General features: G+C 42.9%; 1 protein-coding gene across 5 annotated transcripts; it reads left to right on the plus strand.

Annotated features, from left to right (window-relative positions):
- Window positions 1–1,840: 1,840 nt before the first annotated feature.
- On the plus strand, window positions 1,841–17,119 carry MOSPD1 (motile sperm domain containing 1). Of its 5 annotated transcripts, none has more exons than XM_021285026.2 (6): window positions 1,841–1,859; window positions 7,927–8,183; window positions 8,367–8,442; window positions 11,198–11,424; window positions 13,328–13,489; window positions 14,034–14,302. In XM_021285026.2, the coding sequence occupies exons 2-6, from the start codon at window positions 8,030–8,032 to the stop codon at window positions 14,111–14,113; spliced, it is 699 nt and encodes a 232-aa protein (XP_021140701.1). In that variant the 5' UTR covers window positions 1,841–1,859; window positions 7,927–8,029; the 3' UTR covers window positions 14,114–14,302. The 5 variants fall into 5 exon arrangements, with proteins under 5 accessions (XP_021140701.1, XP_064933670.1, XP_064933668.1 ...); XM_065077600.1 differs by lacking the exons at window positions 1,841–1,859; window positions 14,034–14,302 and adding exons at window positions 2,144–2,309; window positions 15,854–17,119; XM_065077597.1 differs by lacking the exon at window positions 1,841–1,859 and adding an exon at window positions 2,170–2,309 and having other exon boundaries at window positions 14,034–14,301.
- Window positions 17,120–21,806: the final 4,687 nt, after the last annotated feature.

Below are 21,806 nucleotides of genomic sequence, written 5' to 3' on the forward strand. Positions count from 1 at the left end.
GTCCACTTAAAGCACGGAGCCTCGCTGGCAAGGCAGAGGGGAGAGCAGCAGGACTGTGCCAAACCAGGCTTTGCGCACATCATGAACCAAAAAGCTCGGCACCAGGGGATTTATCAAGCAGCTCTGTAATACATTTTTGGGTATGTCAGTTCTGGGTAAATAGCGATGGCACGTATGTACCTTTAATAATGTCTGGGATGGGGCACGATCTCTCTCAAGGGCACATTGTTGCACAATTGTCAGTGACAAGGGGTTTGTGTGCTCTGAAGCATCAGGCACAAGCGACAAGGAGGGAAGAGCACTGACTCCTGCTCATACAGATACAATAGTTTTCACACTTAACTGGAATTAAGGAGTTAACACAGGGCTTTTAAAATAACCAAATAACCTGTAAACAAGCTGCAGCAGTAGCCGGGTGGAAGATGAAGGAGACCAGCACGATTTCTGGTTGTCAACAGGTGGCCAGTGGATGTAAATGTTATTAAATGTGTGATAGAAAAAACAAAGTTGAACTCTGGGAAACTTGTAAAAGGAGACCTAAACCCCACTTTTACAGATCCTGAGCTTGCTTTGTAAATGAGATGGATTAACTGGAAAATATCAGCTTGGCTAATTAATGTGCTTCTAAGTCCAGCCATTTAAAATTCTATCTTTTCTAATCTGATCATTCTGTTTATGATTAATATTTTTGAAGCATGTTTATGTCTTCTGTTTCTCCTTAGATTTCCAAAATCAGAAACATCTTACATTTGATCAATACTCAGTAAAAACATAACTTTCTGATGTATCCTGAAGATTTAAGTCTGATAGTCTGCTTAAAAACAAGAACTGCAGTTTATTTTTGAACATAAGCATTAAACTCTATGAGCTGATTGACACCTGTCAAGAAACAAAATATATTTTACCAGTTTTCACTGCATACATTTTTGGAAACTCTGACAAGATTATTATTTCTATATACAATAACTAAAGTGTAATATTATGTAATTTGTGGCTATAAGACTGAAACTGTTGATGAACTACTAGCAACTAGGAGACCTGCAGAAGGAAGTATTTGGAAAAAAATGAGCGCTAACACACACATCTTGGCTAAATTACAAAAAGAAGGGTTTTTAAAAACTTCTTTAATGTCTCCCACAATCTAAAATAGACAAAATATGTTACTTCCTGTTCTGAATTGTTTCATGATGTTATTGTGAAATACTAATGCCTGCTGTGTTTTTTCACCATGGAAGTGTCTTCATTTCACTGGTGGGTAAAGCCTGGTAATAGGAAAAAGGTTTTGCAATCCTGCTGACTGGATGGCTTAATGTAAATCTTCATTATTCACCTGACTTGCAACAAAAACATTTTGTTGCATTAATAATCTTCAAGTTGGGAATGATCTTAGGTGGTGATTATGCTGCCACTTATTTTTTTTTTAATTATTATTATACTGGGCTGAAAAGCCCAAGTCAGAAAAAAAAGAAGGTAGTTATTGCATAAAATAAGTTTAAGTCCACAATTTAAAAAAATCAGTACAAGGAATATAGGACAAAAGTATCAACAGGAACAGTTTACCGAGCCACCATACACTATTTAATCCGTGCTACTGTGTGATTAGATGACCATGAATGTTACACTCTCCTTGTTACCAGTTTCATTCCGCATTCGGAGCAGGTGAGACGCCCTGACCCTTCAGCCCAGTCAGTCACCGGGGCCGGTCCGGGCTGGGGCTCCACGGCCAAGGCTGAAGCGAAGCTGAGGCGGGTTTGGGGCCCAGGAAACGGAGCAGCCCCAAGGTCAAGGGCAACGAGAGCAGAGAAGGGGACCAGGAACCCTTTCGGGAAGGGACCAGGCCTCAGAAACAATCAGATGAGGTAAAGAGTTCTTAATAAAAAACGACTTCCCACAGGAGAGAAGCCGCGGGCCGGTGCGACCTCCCGCGGTTCCCGCCACTGGGCCTCCTCTGGCTTTGCTACTCCTCACGCCCCTCACACGGCGCCGGCAATCCCCTGAGGGGCGGCGCGGCCCAGCCCCGCGCTACCGGCGGGACAGGCCGGCCAGGACAGGCCAGCCCGCTGCGGGGACAGCCGAGGACCGAACACCGCTCACCTCAGCGCTCCCTCTGCCCGACATGGCGGCGCGGGGGGCGGGGCTCGGCGGGGGGCGGGGCCCCGTGACGTGCGGCTATGGCGGGAGGGAGGGAAGGAGCGAGTCCGCCGCGATCCCGGCAGCCATAGCGACGACGCTACCTGCAGTGACGGGAGCAGGCGGGGGGGGCGGACAAAGGGGGCGCCGCGCGAGCCCGCACCCAGCGGCCCCGAGCGGTGAGTTCGGGGCGGGGGGCGCCGCACGACAGCCCCGGGCCGGCGGGGGAGGGAATGGGGGGGAGGAGCGGCGGGACACCCCCGTTCCCGGAGCGGGCAGCGATGGGCCCTGGCGGGACGGGCCGCCCCTCCCCGCCGGCGGGGAGCGCGGGGTTCTCCCCCGGCAGCCCTCGCTCTGCCGGTCCGGGCGGGAGCGCTGGCGGGGCCCGGCGCCCGCGGCCTGTCCCCTCGGCGGGGCCGTGAGGAGCAGCGGGGCGGTGGCCGCGCTCCGAGGCCCCGGCGGCGTCGCCTGCCCGGCCCGGGCCCTCTCAGCCGCGGCGCCGGGGCTCGCTTGACCGCGCTCCGAGCCGCCCCCGGGGCGGAGGGACCGGCTGCGTTACCGGGCCGGGCTGCGGAGAGGCCGTTAGAGTGTGGGTGCCTCAGCCTTTATCTGCTGCTCCGTGCCGGAGAACAAAGAGGATCAATTAAGCGTGTTGCAGTTATTGCTGTTTCTCTGCCTTGGGTAGGTGCGCTCCGAGGGGGAGGTCGGAACGCCCGTCTTGCCCTGGTTCTCCGGGGAAAAAGTGTTTTCCTCGGTCTGTGGCATCTTGGTGTTTGAGCCGAGTGTTTGAAGCTGGTCTGAGACCGGGAAAAAAAGCGACGTAGCGCTAACGAGCACAATACACGTTTAAAGAGCAGCCAGTTCAGTGCATTGAACACAACCTGAAAGTGAGAAAATAAAGGCTAAAGCAGGTGTGCCCTTGAAAGTCTTCTGTAGGATTCTTCTGAGCCATATAGTAGAATGGATCAGAAGCAATGCACAGCTGTTATTTAATTTTGCTCTGCTTTTGCATGTCTCTTAGTTGCATTTGAATACTTTTGTTACTGTCACCTTTTCGACATTTGAAAAAATAAAAGAAAAAAATAATAAGTTTTGCTGTCAGTATCAGCGTGATTTATGCATGCTGTAGTCATCTATGCTAATAGGTAATGCTCTGAGACTTATTTCATTTTACAGCATCCTGAAGACAGTTACTGGTTACATGTCTGATCACCCTGTAAAGAGGTAAACAGTAGCATATTTTAGCCTGGGCTTTGCAAAGTGTCAGAGTTGTTCTGCCAGTTTAAACGTGACTATCCGCCTACTTAAATACTTTGCAGAATATGTGCCTTCATAGATTAGCAAACTGAGGTGAGGTTAACTAACTTGCTCAAGGTCATGAGTGTCAGTGACAGAGTTCGCAATAATGGAATCCAGCCATCCTGTCCGCTGGGTCTGTGCTCGGATCGTTAGCTGACTCTCCCAGGTAATTGCAGGTAGTTTAAACATTGGGTTGCATAAGTGCATGGTAAGGCCTTCAGAAACTTTTGGAGAAGCAAAATGTTAATAGATCTGCTTCAGATCTTAAGCTGTATTTGCATGTAGTTTAAAGTAATTGCATCGCTTGACTCAGGAGGGAATTTTGAAGCAGACTTTATGGCTTATTTTGTAAATATACACTCAAAATGCATTGTTTTTTATTGAGTATATAGTGTAGAAAGGCTTATTGTGTAGACTTAGAGGGTAGATTATCATATAGAACAAAAATAGACTACACTGTAATTAGACAATTTTTAAAAGGAGAATGTGGAGACCATGGCTGTAAAGAGGTTATGTTCTGAATAGTATTTACCAGATGACATTCTATAGAGTTATCTGCAGTTGTTAGGAAGACAAACAAACCAAAAAACCCACCAGCCAGCAAATGCACTTGGAATCCCTGGTGATGAAGCTATTGGAAGATAAAATGGGAACAAATAACTTCCTCACTTGATTTATTTTTTCAGCAGATACATGTTCAGTAAAAACAAATCACAATTGGTATTATTTCTTCCGAGAGACAAGTTACCTTTCACTTAACGTTTTTCTTTGTCAAGTTAAATTTATGAAGCAAGAGATTTCAAAGGAAGCACTGGCAGATCTGTGCTATTGTGACACCAGCAGTATATATTTAGTAACTTCAGGGAGGAAAGATCCTTATTGTGCTTAAAAAAAAAAAGTATCAGCGCCAATTGCTTTGGACTTCAAAGAGCAGTGGAAAGCAAGCTGGCATTGTTCAGGTGTTACACTTTGGCCCACGTCCTGCAACGAACATTCCATTTGACAGAGCCCTGCACCAGCGGGGAATTCCACTGTTGGTAGTGGGAGAAGCCCATCTGGGCAGTGGAGGTCACAGCCTTGAGACCACAGATTTCTGTTCTGTACACATTTGTTTGGGCAATTTATATGTTCTGCAGGTGGTGACTGTTGACTACAAAATGTGGTGGTTGTGGTGAGAATGTGCTGCGCTGGGAGTGGAGAAGCACAGCAGCCAAGTTTCTGTGGAATGAGCTGCCTGGGGTGCGAAGGGCGGCCAGCGTAGCCTTATTCGGAATGTTTACAGGGGTGCGGAGAAGTCCTGGTGATACAGACTTTCTTCCTAAAAGCCCTTCCAGTTTCTTGATGATGAGTGCTGTATGCTGTTGTTAAAGTATCAGATCTCCCCGGCGTATGTATAGGCTTTGGAAAAAAGTACTTTTACTGATATTACTTTGGTGAGATGTCCCAGCAAGGTGGCTTCTAAGCCAAAATTATTATCTTAAAAAGGATGCTGGATGCTCGCTTAGAAATCCAGAAATTTATATCCGAGTGACTCTCCTCTGTCAACAAACGTGCAACAGATGCCTGGGTTTGCCAGATTTGCTTGGGCCAGTTTGAGCCGTGACTAGTTATCCAGCCAAGCTAAATAAGAAAAGGAAGCAATAACAGAGCAGATACCTTTTTAATATTGGTGACTTTCCACCTGCAAGTTGTGGAATCCTGGGAGGTTTGCGCACTGCATTTTCAACAGATGCGTAAGAAAAGCGAGCTTAGTGATCCGTACCTCCGCTGATGGTGTGATTTGTGGGTTTTTTCAACACCTAAGCGCTTGCCGCTGGCTGAGCTGAAGAAATTGGAGTTGTGCTATGACACCAGGAATCGGAATGAAACCCATGCAATGTTAAAATAAAAAACCTAGAGCATCGAAATGATATTATTATAAATACTATTTAAAAATTATTAAATATGCTTACTTAGAAATATCTAGCAGTAGTTTGCTGTTGGTTATACAGTTGTTTAAAATGTTAATTAGGAAAGAAACCTTTGTGTTAATTTCCAAGGTTGCCTATATTTCTGTTACGCAGTGTATGCAATATTGATATGTATGAGAACCAAAGATTCTCACATATGCTTACTGTATTGAGCTAGCTTTTATTTAAAAAAAAATAATATTTTTTGCCTATGAGAAGTTTGAAAATAAGTTATTTTGTATTCCTGACAGTTTTTCCACATTAGTGCTTCATATAGTCTTAATATATTTGAGTGGAACAATGAATGCCACTTTGCAATAGTACATAAAGTCGTTTGAGAAATAATGCTTATGCTTGCTGGACAAAGTGATTCCAGAGTGTGCTGGTTGTGCCTGGCATAATTTTCTCCCTAGTAGCCAGTTAGGGGCTGTGGTTTGGGTTTGTACGGGAAGCAGTGCTGATAAGCCAGGGATGTTTCTGAAGTCGCTGAGCGGTGCTTACCCTGAGCCAAGGCCTTTTCTGCCACTCGCACTGCCCACTGGTGATTTGGCTCGGGGGGCACAGCGGAGACAACTGACCCCAACTGACAAAGGGATATTCCGCACCGTGGGACGTGATGCTCAGCAGTAAAAAGCTGGGGGAAGGGAAAGGAAGAGGGCATATGTTTGGAGTGATGGCGTCTGTCTTCCCAAGTAACCCTTAGGCGCGATGGAGCCAGCTGTCCTGGGGATGGCGGCACACCTGCCTGCCATGGGGAGTGAACGGATCCCTTATTTTGCTTTGCTTGTGGCTATTGCTTTACCTATTAAACTGTCTTTATCTCAACCCACAAGTTTTACTCTTCTGATTCTCTCCCCCATCCCTCCATGGGGTTGTGAGCAAGTGGCAGTGTGGGTTGCTGGCTGGGGTTAAGCCACAACACAGAGTTTGTTAATTCTTCTGAAACAAAAGGGATTCACCAAAATTCGAAGAAACACTTGGAACCCAAATTGCTGCTGACAGAGCTATTCCTTTTCCTAGACTCTTCTTAGTAAGGTAGCAGAATATCAGCTTGGAACTCTATCACTGGGGATTTGCTTTCAGAATATTATTAGCAGCATTTCACTGAAGTGGAAACAAACCTACACTCTGAAAAGAAACTGGATCTTGGGGAAAGACATTCCAGTAAGAGCCATGAATTTAAATTCTACAGGAATGATTTGCTATTAACAACAACAAGAAAAAATTAAAAGCTTAGTTTGTGAATAAGAATCAGAACCTGTAAATTTGAAGATATGACAGATATACTCTAGTAAACACCTAAACTTGTGTCATGTTTCAAGTATGAAACATGTATCTGGTGCATGGAAATGTGAGCATCATGATGTTTAGAATGCAAGAATAAGCATTTGGTTTGCATGGTTCATAATGCCAGGGCTGTTCACTGCTAGAAAGTTCAGAAATTAAATTTCTTAAGGTGCAGCCAGATCAGTTTATTAGACTGGAGACCAGCTGAAATGGACTTTGTTTTATAAAGCTTAATTAGAAGCGAAATTACAGCTAATGAGTCAGTAGGAACTTTTTGTTCTTTTAACGTTTTCTACTATATCATAAAGTTAAGCCTCAAAGGACACCTTCAGTTTGATAATTAACCTATAGGAGCTATAGTAAAATACGATGTTCTTGTGGGGGGAAAAGGGTATGTAGCTGTTTGACTTTGTTCTGTCTCTAGTGTCTGAAGTCAATGGTATGTGTGCTGAGGAGTCTGGCCTTTATTTTATGAATTATGTTTGGGATTGTTGCTTGATTGGCTCATGGGTTCTGGCTTTAGTTCTGGAATGTCACTCAAAATAAAACTGTAGGGGTGGCAGAGGGAGAATTATGATGGTTTTACTTTGGTTAGAGGCAGTGGTGGTAGAAAACCTGTCTTATTTTTTTAATCAAACAGTAAATCCCAAATCTGTTTGGTATCATTTATCCCAGTTAGTTTCCATGTAACTACCATGCCATTCTCACATGAGGTTAGTTTAAACACGGCATGAAGGTGTTCCCCATTCTTTTGTTCTGAATCTCTGGGATTTGACATACCTCAGTGCCTGTATGAGCAGATACCTGAGCTGTTATTCCTCATCTGGGAATGCTCTCCTGCCTGACTGGTGACTACGGCTGCCTCACGTCTTTGTGCTTCCTCGTGTTGCCGTGGCTTCTTTTGTTTCTCAGGTGTGAGTGTCCCGAGGCAAGGATGGGATATCTTGGTGGTGGTGGTGGTGTTTGGTTTGTGTTGCAAAGACTCACCATAAGCAGCCTTAGTCATGGATTGGGACCCCCAAATGCTCTCATGATACACTGAAGTGCTTCTCCATTTATTTTATAGTGGTTTGTTAAATAGAGGGAAACCTGATGCAAATATTTTTTTCTATTTCCGTATTTTTGAAGGAACTTAAGGTAGATTCGTAGCCAAGCATCAAGTTCTATATTTTTACACCTTTGTTGTCTGCTTCAGTTTAGTGTAGACTTATGGAAATAATCTTCTTGCCTTTTCTCTTTTTTTCCCCTTTTTTTCCTTTAGAATTGCCAAAATGCTTTGGAATTCTTAAACGATTCAAAAACTGAAGTCTCTGAGGATACAAAATCATAAGAACACAAGAAGCAGCAAGGAGGATTCAGTGCCAATGCAGCAACAAAAAAGACAGCCAGAGTTAGTGGAAGGAAATCTTCCTGTTTTTGTTTTTCCTACAGAACTTATATTTTATGCAGATGACCAGTCAACACACAAGCAGGTGTTGACTCTATATAACCCCTATGAGTTTGCCTTAAAATTCAAAGGTGGGTTTCTTAGGTTAAGTTCTGTTTAAGGGTTAGTTGCTGATCTTGAACAGTCCAATGATAATTCATGTAACAAAGCATATTTATGACAAAACCAAACTCTTGTCTTTACGTGTGTCTGTTGATGAAGTTGGTGAGGTGTGTATTAATGATTTGTTACCACTGCTGTCCTTTTCGTTGCAGTTCTTTGTACAACTCCAAATAAATATGCGGTGGTTGATCCTACTGGTGCAGTGAAGCCTCAGTGCTGTGTTGATATGTAAGTAAAAGTTGGTTGTTTTATTTTTTTTATATATATAATGTATGACACTTGATTACCCTCATTTATTATTTAAGATACAGTAAATGACAGCATGCATAGTATAAACTAAATTGGATAAAGATATACAATTTTTCTAATCTCTTGTATTCTTGTGGCCATCTGGTCTTGGCTATTCTTTCACTCTAGGGCAGAGATGTTACGATAATGGAGATACTTCCTTCTTTAATTTGTCTTTAGGAATCAATAAAATGCTTGTAAATGCATCCTGTAGTATATGTAAACCAGCAGTGAGAATAATATGAGCCTCCTCGGAGTATTTTTTTTGTTAGAAATAACAAGAAAAGCAAGACCCCCATGGTCTACCTGCCTTTCACCCCAACCACCTTTCTTCTTAGATCTGTCTCCCCTTTACTTGTTTCTCCTGTCAGGTTCCAACCCAATAACAGGGAAAATAAAAAGGCCGGTTAAGTGACCGCAATAATGCAAAGGATCTGCAGGCTGCTATAATTCAAAGTAGAGTAGGTATATAAGTTAAAACAGACCAACTTTTTTTTTTTCATAATTCATTTGCCATACAATTTCTGTGCTGATGTACAGATACAGCTAAAGAAGGCATGAAGGTGCCTAAAAGAGCAGACCGAGCTTTCTGACTAGAAATCTGCAAATTGTGAAACACCTTCTGGAATCTCTGGCTAACGAATGGCCAAATACAAAACAACAAACCCCTAACCTGCTATTGAATGATCTGTCTTTTGTCAGGTAAATAATACTGTGCTTAGGAAATGGCTCTTTCCAATAGACTCTTCTCCTTAGGTGTAATTTGGAAAATTTCAAGGACTCACCAAATAGAAAAGAACATTAAAACATGGAACTAAAAAGTTTTGGTGGGCAGGGGCAACAGTCCCAGAAATGGAACAGAACAGGTCAGAATATAGCAATTTATCAGTGAGCTATTCCACTCTTTAGCAGACATTTACACAAGTGTGATTACATTTGGTTCATCTTAAACAAATGTCTTTTATTAAATAAAGTAAGACATACGCATGTTTCCAAGGGAATTTTTTCTGCCGCAAAAACCCCCATCCTGTTCCAATGGTTGCTCTAAGGGCAGTGTTTACTGCTAGGATATGAGCAGTACTATGCAAGTGTGGCTGTTTGCCAGATAAACAGATATTCTACAGAGCTTCCAATTATGCAATGGTCTCTAAAAAGAAACAGGAGAATGTATTTGTTTATAAGGGTCTGCAGAAAACAGCTCTTTGCTTGGCAGCAGATGCAGGTTCTCATACCACAGTGTTACGTAAAGATTCTGTTTAGGTTGGTTGTACGCTGGTACTGAGAGTAGAAATAAAATGTTAAAAGGAAGTGTTAAAGGAAGGAATAAGAGTTGAATCTACTGTTCTGATGTGCTGAGAGTTGTATGAATTAGGCTTTTTTCCCCCTGACAATCCTTTTGTTTTAGTGGAGGCAGTTGCCCAGACAGCACTCAACTTGCTGAAAGCCTGTCATAAGCACGCTATTTTGCCTCTAAAGTGACGTAAACCTGCGTGTGTTCCTGCAGCCTTCTGGCTTGGGGAATGACTTAGTTTCCTTGTTGAATAGTCTGATCAGACTAGATACCAGTTACAAGTGCTGGATAAGTGTTAATGATTGTAGATACCTTGATGTGATACAGTTACTTTAAATTAAGGCTGAAACACAAAAATTGTTTCTTGCAGAATTTTAGTACATATCACAAAAATAGGTTTCTGAAGCAGTTTTAAAACTAATATCCTGTATTACTAAGAGTAGAATCATTCTTTTCCCCTCAGGAGATGGCAACCTTCTTGAAGCCAAATCACTTATATGTAGGTATTGTTATCTTAGAAATTTAGAATAGCCTTTTATAAACAGAGTTTTCCACTTGGGAAAAATAATTAAAATCCATATTTATCATAAGAGCTGATGTGACTTCAAAACCTAAATGTTACAGCTTTTTTAGTGCTAGGTATGTATTTTCAGAATGAATCATGAGTGCAGAGAGGAGGCAGTTGAGCCTCCTCTCTCCTCTCCACTGCTCAGAGGTCTGTACTGTCTTTGATTAGTGTTATTTTAAAACTGTGCCTTTTGTAGGTCCCACGTACAGTTTTTCCCATGAAATGCCATAAAATTTGAAGGAATGCAACAGCGATTCCCCTGTTTTACTGTTGAAGCCGCCTTGGTCAACCTATTCAAAGCAGTAGAACAACAGAGTTGTTGCTGGACAGTGAGGAGGTTTGCCAAGGCAAGGCTTTGAGCCTGGTTTCCCCAAAAAGCTGGACTTTTGCCATCAGCTGTCCAAGCGTTTGGCAGTCCTGCTTTTCTTCGTTCCTTCCCTGACCACTCCAGTCCCCCCATACCTTTTGAAAACATTGGCCAGCATTAAAAAACTTTGATAGAAGAGGGGGCATCTTTCAAATAATGGATATTTCATGAAAACTGGCAGCGAGGTCTCAGACTGAGGCGAAGGTGTGATTGAGATAAAGAATTAACTGTTCTTCTTGGCCAGCTGATTGGAGTGGATATGTTTGGGAACCAGAGGAAACATGAGGGGAGAGAGGAGGCAAGATCAAATGATCAAGAACGTGGAGTGACATGAGGGAATGGGGGTCTGGACTATTGCAATGTATCTGTGGGGAAGAAAGAGGGGAAACATCGGTGTGTAGGGCGTAATCCCAGAGGAGACATGCTTTTTGTCAGTCCCTCTGTTTCAAAATGTTGTTTTCTTCTGCAGCGTGATTCGTCACAGAGATGTTCGCGCATCTTACTTTGGTGTGATAGATAAATTCCGTCTACAAGTGTCTGAGCAGAGCCAGAGGAAAGCACTAGGGAAAAAGGAGATTATTGCCACTCTACTTCCATCTGCAAAGGAACAACAACAACAAAAGGAAGAGGAGGAGAAACGAATAAAAGAACACCTGGCGGAAAGTGTCTTTTTTGAGCAGACTTTGTGTCAACCAGGTAGCTGAAATCTTCTACCCCTCCCGTCTTCCGAATCAGTTATGAATAGCTCAAGTGACTAGAAAGACTAGACTAAAATACAGTTTTAAATAATTCTTTTTACTTAACCTGTAAAACTGTCATATTTATCACTGGGGGTGACAGTGCCCAGGAACCCAGACTATGGCTGTTTTAATCAAGACCCTTTGCTGCCCCCGTTTGCACGTCATCCTTTGGGGAGTACATCTGATGTTCCTCTGATGCAGAGGTTCTGCTGCAGCCGATAGGAATTTATCCGCAAGAGGATGGTAGTTGTTTTTTCCCCTGGGCTCTTTCAGAACATATGCCCCTTCTGAGTTTGTTCCAAACCCTTAATCCTCCATTTCCTGATGAGCAGGAAATATTGCCAAAACATCTTCTGGAGTGCTCCTTGGTCTGCGCCGTCTCCTTTGTCTGTCTCACACGTACAGAAAAGCACAGTTGCTCACTGCAAACTCCGCACGTTTCATACGTGAGGAGCTGAATCAACAGGCTTGGGCAAAATCTGAACCAAACAGTCCAATTGAAGCGGTAGGGAGAGACAGAAAAGAGTTTTGCTGGAACTGAATATAAACTGATTCTTGACTTGACTTTTATTGATTTATACTGTAATATTTCTGTCACTGCTTTATTTTTCAAGACGAGAACAAAAATCAATTCCTTGAAATAGATTAACTTGCTTGAGAGTGTTCCTTCTGTTAAAACTAAGTTGTTTCACTCTTTTTACATAGTTTGTTGGCTGGTGAAACACCTTTTACTACAAAAACCTTAATATACATAGGAGGGGAGGATACACAATTAAAGTAAACCTATAGGATCCTGGGCTCACAGAACAAAATGTTACTATGATAGTTGTTGCAGTACAGAGGGTTTGAACCATCCTGAACAATCTGATTCTGGTCATAATCCAAAGGCTATTTCTCTGCTTAGAAGCCTGGTCGGCTACATTATATTGCTCGCTGACAGAAAAACAATAAACTACAAAATAAACCAACTACAGTCTTTGCATATAACTTGCAACCCAGGAATAACAGATTTATGGAATTAAAACAGGCCATGCGTTGCTATTCACTTTGAGGATAGAAAAACTTGATAAAACGTTGGCCAATTTCTAATGATTCTTAAGAATTTGGTTAGAGGTATTCAACTAACGCCTTGAAAGCTCTTTTTACAGGACCGTTACACAGTGTGCCTTTGAGTAGGTGCCAGCTGCACAATAAAGCAGCACAAGGAAGAGCACGGAGGACGGTTCATCTCTAGTTTGCGTTTCCTTGCTCTGGTGATACTGGACTGTCACAGTGGTTCACTTAGTGTTGGTTTTTTTAAAGTACGTTTCAAATGATACTAATTTGTGGCACATAAAGTGGTTCTGGCAGGTGCAGCCCTTGAGTCCTCTAAAGAAGGAAGGGAAACTCATCCTGCCCAAGAATCTGTGCTCTTGCTGCAGCCAAGTTTAGATCCAGAAGTGTAAGCAGAGTTGCCTGCCCGTGAGGCTCCTTTAGGTGTTCTTTCCTCATTAATTACTAATCACTGAAGGAACAAATCAAGGAGTGGAGTGAGGATGCATGGTGAAAGCCCAAGCGTTGCTGAGCCACCCAGCTGTCATGCGTGTGTGTATATATAGCTGCTGGCAGGCTCTGTTCCTCCAGAAGGGAGGGGTTTGGGAAGTCATGTGAAAACAAGTTCCAGCATCAGAGCAGGGAGCAGCCTTCTCCCCTGCAAAATGCGGGAGGTTTAGGAGTTGTTTTCCACCCCCTTCAAACTCCAAAGGCAAGAGAAAATCTCAGGGCATTGCAGCCTCAATGTACCACAAACACTTTTTGCAGAATATTTCACATTTATATTGGGTGGGTATTCCTTACAGTTGTGCCATTTTCTTTTCCAGAAAACAGAACTGCCTCGTCGGGACCTAGTTTACTAACAGTCTTCCTAGGAATAGTGTGTATTGCAGCACTAATGCTACCTACATTGGGGGAAATGGATTCCCTGGTGCCTCTCTACCTCCATTTAAGTGTGAATCAGAAGTTAGTAGCTGCTTATGTTTTAGGTAAGTATTTTGGATTTTATAAATGTTTTCGTGAAACTTCTGTGATTTGGGAAACTTCTGTGTTTGCCAGTGGCTTCAGGAAACTTGATGGAGACAAAGCACCTCGTTACATTTGGTTTTGCATCACCACTTATATTTTAACTTGCAGCCATAGTTGATGTCAGGGTAAACTGGTTATTGTAAGTATTTCAGACCAGATTTTAGTTCATACTTCTGACATACAGGCCCGTACATGTCAGTTTCACCTTTATTTGATGACTGGCCAGCTGTAGTCATCTGCCAACAAAACTGAATGGCGTGTGTTCTATTGCAGAACCTACATCTCTTCTGTTATTTGGTTTCCCAGATGAGCTGATCTGAAAGGCTCCATTCACGGCCTCGTTGACAAGCAGTTGAAATGTGTAGACATAAGTTGTTGTAAACCCTTCCCGAGAGATCACTACCATTCACAATTCTTCCCGACTTCTAACTTGCTCCTGAATTAGCAAGCGTAGATAAGTTGCACGTTTCATTTGTTATGACTATTTTTCTATGACTATTTCAGATTTGAAGAACAGTCACACTAAACTCAGTTCTCCTGTCCCACTACCTGGCAGAAATGAGGATTTAAAGGAAACAAGCTAGGCAGCTTCAAACTGATAGCTAGAGGTGAGGTAGCGATGGGGAAAGGCGCAAGTTCTCGATGGTTAATGCGCACGCTCAGTTGACTGACTGGCTCATGCAGTCAGGCTGCTGAAAGGGTTTGAAAACACACTTGTCCCTCTTTTCCTGAGCCAATGATGATGTATTTTCAGATCAGCACCTTGCAGTAATCCTTGCTTTGTTTTTATCTCTAGTTTTGAGAATTACTCCAGTTTCTGACAGTGCCAACTGTAGTATTGAACCGTTTGACTTTTCAGAACAACTTAACCTGTTTCTAGGTTCACTACGAAGTTCTCACAGGCTCTAATTCCTTTGGTAGCAGCGTTTTTAGTGTTGATGAAAAGATTCTTTGTGCAGTTCTCCTTCATCTAGGAAGTTGATTGCTCTTGAGCAAGAAGATGAAACCACTTTCTCCCACAAGAAAGTAAAACTGGATTGTGTAGCATTTAATTGAAAAGGGAGGTTAATACCACGCCAGCTGGGCTTTATGACATTTGAGAAGTGTTTGCTTTACAGAAATGAGTTAAACTCTTCATTGCCTGTATGTCCCTGTACAAGTGGAACAGACTGCCCCGTAGCGCCTTCCGGGAGCTGCTGTTAGTGCGCTGTGATTTTGAAACTCCAAGCCAAGCCCCTCAGCAGTTCTGGTAGTACTGGTTCTCTAAGCTAATACAGAATTCTAATGGATAAATTGCTTGTGTAATGGAGGGCAGCATTACAACTCTGTTCTGTGATGCTTCAATCTTCAAAATCTTTATAAAGTGAGTCATTTAAATCAGTACATAGTGGCAGGATAGTAAAACAGTCTCAGAAAATTCTTTATCCATTATGAGATCTCTAGGCTTTAGCTCTCTGCAGTGAAAGGCTGTAATATTAACATCATCTGAGCCTGCAGGAAAGTAAGATTGCCCAAGAACTGATAAATTACTATTTTGATGTTATGTAAGGCTGGAATTCAAGGAGACCCGATGCTTTCCCATGCGCCTCTTTGCCTTGCGCAATATAACTCCTGGCTAAGAACTTGCACATTTGTACTTTCTCCTGTATTGGCACATAATGAAGATGAACTTTTCTGTTTGTCATGAGTAGGTTTATTAGCCTCGCGTTTCCTCCTTTCATCTGTTTTTAATTGTTTTTTACCTCTGTCAGAGCAGGTTTTTTTTTCCTCCTCCTTTAAAGGTCACAACAAAGAGTCTGCAGAAAGCTCGCTGTGCGGGCTGACACGGGCGCCTCACGTCTTTGTGTGAAACGAGTCTTTGATCAGTTATTCTGCACAGAGCAGAACCAACAATGTCCTGGAGCCTTCAGCTCATCTGCCCCACTGATGATGATTCAGCGTTGGAGGGGCTGACGCTGCCCAAAACCAACCCCTGTGAAAACTGGGGCTTGTGTGCCACTGTGACACTTACCTAAGCCAAAATCTCAGTGTTATGATTTTCCAGTACTGAGATCAACATTTTTTGGAGTATTTATAGCTTTCTTTGACATGTAGTCACTAGATATACTGCACCTCAGTGTGATTTCTTAACACAGGTTTTGACATCAAAACTTGGACCAATACTTCCAATATTTAAGTGAAACGTATATATAAATTCATTCTGCATTTATTTATGCACTTTTACCTTATTTTCTGGCCTGCTACAGGGTAAACTGTATTTTCTTTATTTAAAATGTTTTATTCAGTGAAATTAAAGCATTTAGTTCTTAATTCTTGTCTTTCAGGTCTCATCACCATGGTTATTTTGAGAACATGAGCAGTGAGTTAATAAGATGTCAAACACCTTACTGTATATTCACATCATGAATGTGGACTGCCTTCTACTCCCATTTGGCTCATCAAGATGCTAGCGAAACTGTTCAGTGATTTAAGATACCTTCAGAAGTGTAATATATTTTAACTATGTATAATAAATGAAAGACTCAAAGCACTTTTGGGTGCTTCTGTAACAGACAGCTATGAAATGTTCAGTGATACCTGTGAAAATAATTTGAAAAACTTTTATATCTACGCCTACTGTAAAAATTCCTTATTAAAGCAACATTTGTTATCTTTAGTCTATGTTCACAACAGCGTGTGATCACTATAAAAGCAAACTGTCTTATGTAAAACGTTCATTCGGTTTGTGGTTGTACATGCTGAGGCTGGTGCATGACACCTCTATACATACCAGAAGGATGAGAGGCATTATTAATCATTGAAGAAAATGAAAAATCCCATCAGTGAAACTACAAAATAAACCCTGCATTTTAGGTGAAGATGTAATTCTCAAATTCCTCATTACCAATGTATCCCTGAGTGCTCATTTTCTTACCTGGGGAAAGAATTTCCCCACCAGCCGTTTTGTATCGCAACTGTCGACAATAAAAGCAAGTTCTCAAATCAAATCCTTTCACTTCTGAGGGCTGCACGTGATAACGTGAACGTCATTAACGGCAGCTGAACGCACACTGCACGCCAATACAAAATTCCGTGCTTTTTCTATTTTAGAAACCAAACTAAGTATAGCAACAAAGGTGTTTGTCTACACCACCCCACCCCCCCACAGCTGAGAGGGGATTTCTTTTGTATCAGAAACTGCTGCTCCAATTCCAGTTTTATATTCTGGGTAATTTACCCTGTCTCATGTAATGAGTATCTCCCTTCATTTGGCATTTAATTGTTGAGGTGTTAAGTTTAAAAATATTTCTTCTGAAGGGCCACTGTTCCTGCATTTGACTCATACACACAAACCTTTGTTTATAAGAAGTCTGTGTGGTATATGTATTAAAAAATTAATAATTTTGGAAATTAAATGTACTCTTCCCCCTGCATGTTATGGGTCACTCTTGTGCTTATGCATGGAAGTACACAGAAACCATGCAGATAACAGGGTTCCTTAAAAAACCAAAAGAGAAATGTTGAAGTTGTTAATCACTGTACATTTTTTCTTATCTATAATACAATAAGTCTTTAAAGGGAAATAAAATGTTACTTTAGCTTGATTCTCAGAAGAATTGAGATTCTGTCATCTCTCAGCACCAGGTGATGAAGTCAAACAAGACGTCCATGTAAACACAGTCCGGACGTGGCGCTGGGGTCGCGGGGTCTCCTGCCGCTGTGGAGCTTCATGCCTTAGTACCTCCACTGTTGATTCTCACTTTCATGAGGTGCTGTAACCTGCCTCCTCTTGAGGGAATCAAATGCAAAACCTGCCATGCGGTACATTAGCCTGGCTGTGCTGTATTAGGGTATATGTTTTATTGTACCCAAGCTGATTGATTAAAAAAACAAAAGGCACAACACCTTTTTTCTCCATACTGCGGATTGTGTTTTGCAGGAATTCCCAATCACTCTAAGCAAGGCCTGAGCGCTGTGGGCACCTCAGGGCTGCAGGTTTGGGAAGGGAGACGACGGGACAGAGACCTGGTGTTGGTTTCCAAGGAATTTAAAGGGAAGTGATTGGTTTAGAAAAACACCTTGGCCCAAGAAATTGGTAACAAAAAGTTATCATCAGCAACTAAAAAGACGAAAGAGTCATTTCCTTGAAATGGAAAAGTATTTTGAGCAGACGGTGAGGACAGCTTTAAAATCACCCAGCAGAAACAACCATCTTGTTTGGACCATTTCTTTTTCGAGGGCAAGCAGGGAGCACTACACAGATAAAGACTGAACGCACGGTGTAACTCGGCAGACGCAGATAAAACTGGCGCTTGCGTAAAATAAGCCTGACAAGCGTGAATTTTGACTTCTTTCTACTTCAGGGAAATTACAGCACACTGTATAATCAACAGATTTATTCCAGTGTTGGGAAAACAAGACCTGAGGACAGTTTCAGCTCCGTACCGTGAGGGGGAATGTATCCCCCATGGTACAGCATGGTCACAGGGAGAGATGAGTAACCTTTAAGCAGTGGATACACAAGGTTTAGAAGATATCTTCTGCTGCATATATATATATATATATATTTGCATGCATATATATATTTGCATATATATATTTGCATATATATATATTTGCATATATATAGATGCATGCACACACCTCTAGTACAATAGAGTTATGGAAAACACAGAATGCCTTTGGAAATAAGACCTGAAGCAGTGAATATGTCTCCTTTCAAAAGCACCAGGAAAAACAGTTAAGAGTTCACGTCATTTCCAATTCCTGACTCGTAACACAAACAAAAGAGTCATTTCCTTGAAATGGAAAAGTATTTTGAGCAGACGGTGAGGACAGCTTTAAAATCACCCAGCAGAAACACCCATCTTGTTTACGCAGCACTTGCTGTGGCACCAATGTCAAACCAGCAGCGCTGGCTGCAGGAGCCCAGAGTGCTGCTGAGATCACACTGGCAGCGTCGCTCCTCCGAGCTACAGGCTTGGTAGATTTGGTAGATAATCTTCTCTGGACCAGCAAATGCTCAGATGTCCCTATTTTCTCTAAAGGAGTGAATAACACAAGGCTTAAAGTGATAACAGAGCCAGTGTGACTCTTTCAGAGCTCCGGGGACTTCCATGTCCTCAGCTCGCAGCGCAGCTCATGGAGTCCCCGAGACTGGAGAGCAGGTTGACCAGCCTTGTCTGGAACCCCCTGCAGACAGAACCCGTCCCTGCGACGGGAAGCGCTGAGCTACTGCTGACGTTTCCCAGGACGTGTCCCAGCAAGATAACCAAGGGTGCTGTCAGATGTAAGTCACTGCTCGCCCTTAAACGGCTTAGTGGTGACATCACTTGCTTAGTACAGCTCCATGTGAGCCAGTGAGGACTGGGAAACCATCGCTACACAGTCTAGCAAGAGCCATTTAAACATAACGAGCATATAAATGAACAGAGTCTACAGAACCTGTGTATCCTCAAACAGTAAGGAGGTATGAACACAGGCAGGCATTGCAACTAAAGCCAAGTACAGGGGAACACTCACTTTTTTGTCTTTTTGTCTTCTGTAGAGCACCCCCTTGCAGAAGCTCTCTGCTCTAAGCTCATTAGCCATTTGCTTTATAAAATCAACTGGAGCTAACACATATCAGCTCTTGAAAATCTGCAGAGCTCTGTAACCATTCTGACAATATAACGTGGAATTATGCAAAGAAACACACACTGGGCTTGGAAGCAGCAGAGACTCAAAGGAATAATTGGAGCAAGAGCACGACCGCGATTACAGCAGCACCATCAGGGCAATGGATGAGGAAAGAGGCTGGTGAAAGGCTCACCTGAGTGACGCGCTCCTGTCCCACCTCTGCGAGGAACATCAACCCCGACACGGACCCGCAGCCACCCCGATGCTAGCAGAACAGGAGACACCAACAAGGATATATATACGTATCAGAGACATGGAATAAAAGAACCAAGAAGCTGTAATGGAACTTTAAGCCATATTTCCAGTTAAAAAAATCAATACAATTTACAACAACAACATGCAATTTACAATAACAAAAATGAGAACATTCCTGTCTAGGAAACTGCAGATACTCAAGGCAGCTGAGGTATGAACATTACAGCACTAGATGAGGATATACTTTGACAAACAAGAAACCACCAACAGGAGACAAATAAAACTCTGCAGTGAGGCTCTGGAATCCCATGTTCCATCAGCACGGAACCCATTAGCGCCTTTCCCTCAGGAATCTGCAAAATCAAAACCAACTGCTGAAGGGAATGCACTTAAAATGAACGGATCTTGATGTATTTTTAGCAGGAAGCCCCTTGCAGTGGTTTCAGTGCCACACAGCCCAAATTAAACTGGCTTGAAAGACACCACAGTACGCTGCTTCTGCGCCACAAAACCCAACATGTGATATGTATATTGATTTTTCTCCACATAAGGGGAAAAACTAATCATGAGAACCAAAGATTTACACCTTCAGCAAAAAATGCTCCAGCTCGGGCAGCTCTTCCTACCCAAGCTGACATCCAGCAAAAGCTAAACATTTACACACAATTATTAATCACAGAAAGAAATCTTGAATAACAAGCATTTACAAGGCTCTTGCAAAGCAAGTAAAAGAAGAAACGAAACTATCAGAAGAATTTTAAATTTGATCAATTCCAGATTTGTCTGAGGAATCTTCACAGGAACGGGGAAGTCTCACCAGTTCCTCGAGACGCGCTGGGGATCCCGCATGTCAGGGCCATGTTTGGTTGTGGTTTGAACGCACTCAACTCCTCCCTGCTCTGAAATTTCGGTTTCCCAGCCAGCTACTAGAAGTCAAACGAGGTTATTCTCCTTCAGTTGTTTATTTTTCCCCCCTCCTCTCTCATGCTTCTACCACAAAGCTCCAAGAGGGGAAGCAACCTCTCCCTTCCCGTGTGTACATGTACATGGGGTCTTTCAGCAGAAGGGGAGGTGTCTGCTTGGAGCCCCCTGGACAGGGGAAGAGCATCTCCTGAGCAGGACCTCGGCTGCCCCCCAGCTGGGCTCCAGTCTGTCACACAGGGATGCTCACACCAACTAAATACAAGTGGGAAGACTTTTGCTGCAGGTAAAACAACCAGTCATCTGAGGTACACCCTTCGGAAACAGACACAACCAGTCATCCGAGGTACACCCTTCGGAAACAGACACAACCAGTCATCCGAGGTACACCCTTCAGAAACAGACACAACCAGTCAGTCATCCGAGGTACACCCTTCGGAAACAGACACCAAATAAAAAAATGCAGGGTGACAATTTTTGCATCCAGTTACTGGAAAGGCCTCTGGCAAGCCAAGTGCTTTGGATTGGTAAGGTTTTAATTATGGTACTGTAGCTGCAAATATTCAGTTACATTTACAAATATTTTAACTTGGTGCTTCCAGGAGAAGAGGGATCAACCTAAACTCCATCTGCCAGTTGGTGATGAGAAACATTGCTTAAAACAGGATACGAAGAGCTCACACATTTTAATTATGACTCTCTATTTTCAGTAAATGAGTTATGACTCCAACATATGCAAGAAAACAACAACATAAAGTGAACATTCCTGAAGCGACTGCTACCAAGAAATGCACAAGGTGTTCCCGAGCTGGAGGCTGATGGGGCTCCAGAGGTCACACCTGCCCGGAGTCACCTCAGCACAGCAGGGACGGACTCGCAGTGCAGCACTAACGTTAGAACCAACATAAACATTTAGAAACTGAATTGTCCTAGTCTCACCAATACCAGACTTTGGAGATCCGTTTTGTTTGTACAAGCTGGTGACCATTTACACTCAAGTGTTTTGAAGAAAGGTGAAAAGAACAAATTTGGGATTAATCTCAGGAGGACCGTGGGCCACCGTTGAGGGCTCGCTGGCAGCACAGCAGAGACCCCAGCGAGTGACGCTGGCTCATGCACCGGCTCGTTTTTCCTGGCATTTGTTCCTCTCTTCTAGCGTGAAGTGTCTATTCCTGTGCTCAGTGCAGGAACCACCGAAGCGCTCATTCCAAAAATACAGTCCCCCCGAGTGCTGGCACGGTTATCCATGTTCCCTCAGCAACTATGTCATTCTGGAGAAGGTGGAAGGAAGAAAAACACCTATCAGTTATCAAGGAAGCCACCCTGGCCCAAACCCGATTTAACTGCCAACAAACCCTGCGGGATAGTTTTCAACCAGAGCAATCAAGTGCTGATCGCAAGCACGATTTCAGGAGGGTGCCCGGCGAGAGGAGTGGCAGAAGCCCAGAGAAACAGCTGTATGCTTCCAAAGAGCTGCAGAATCTAAAAAACAGTTTACATATA

This window comes from Columba livia, chromosome 12 (genome assembly GCF_036013475.1).
Source record: "Columba livia isolate bColLiv1 breed racing homer chromosome 12, bColLiv1.pat.W.v2, whole genome shotgun sequence".
Taxonomy (NCBI): domain Eukaryota; kingdom Metazoa; phylum Chordata; class Aves; order Columbiformes; family Columbidae; genus Columba; species Columba livia.

Bases quoted from the DNA above. Each gene is read 5' to 3' on its own strand.
- MOSPD1 (XM_065077596.1), top strand. From the start codon at position 2,117: ATGGCGGCGCGGGGGGCGGGGCTCGGCGGGGGGCGGGGCCCCGTGACG. The intron at 2,310-8,366 runs GTGAGTTCGGGG...TTTTCGTTGCAG, and splicing joins GCACCCAGCGGCCCCGAGCG to TTCTTTGTACAACTCCAAAT. The intron at 13,490-14,033 runs GTAAGTATTTTG...TGACTATTTCAG, and splicing joins AGTAGCTGCTTATGTTTTAG to ATTTGAAGAACAGTCACACT.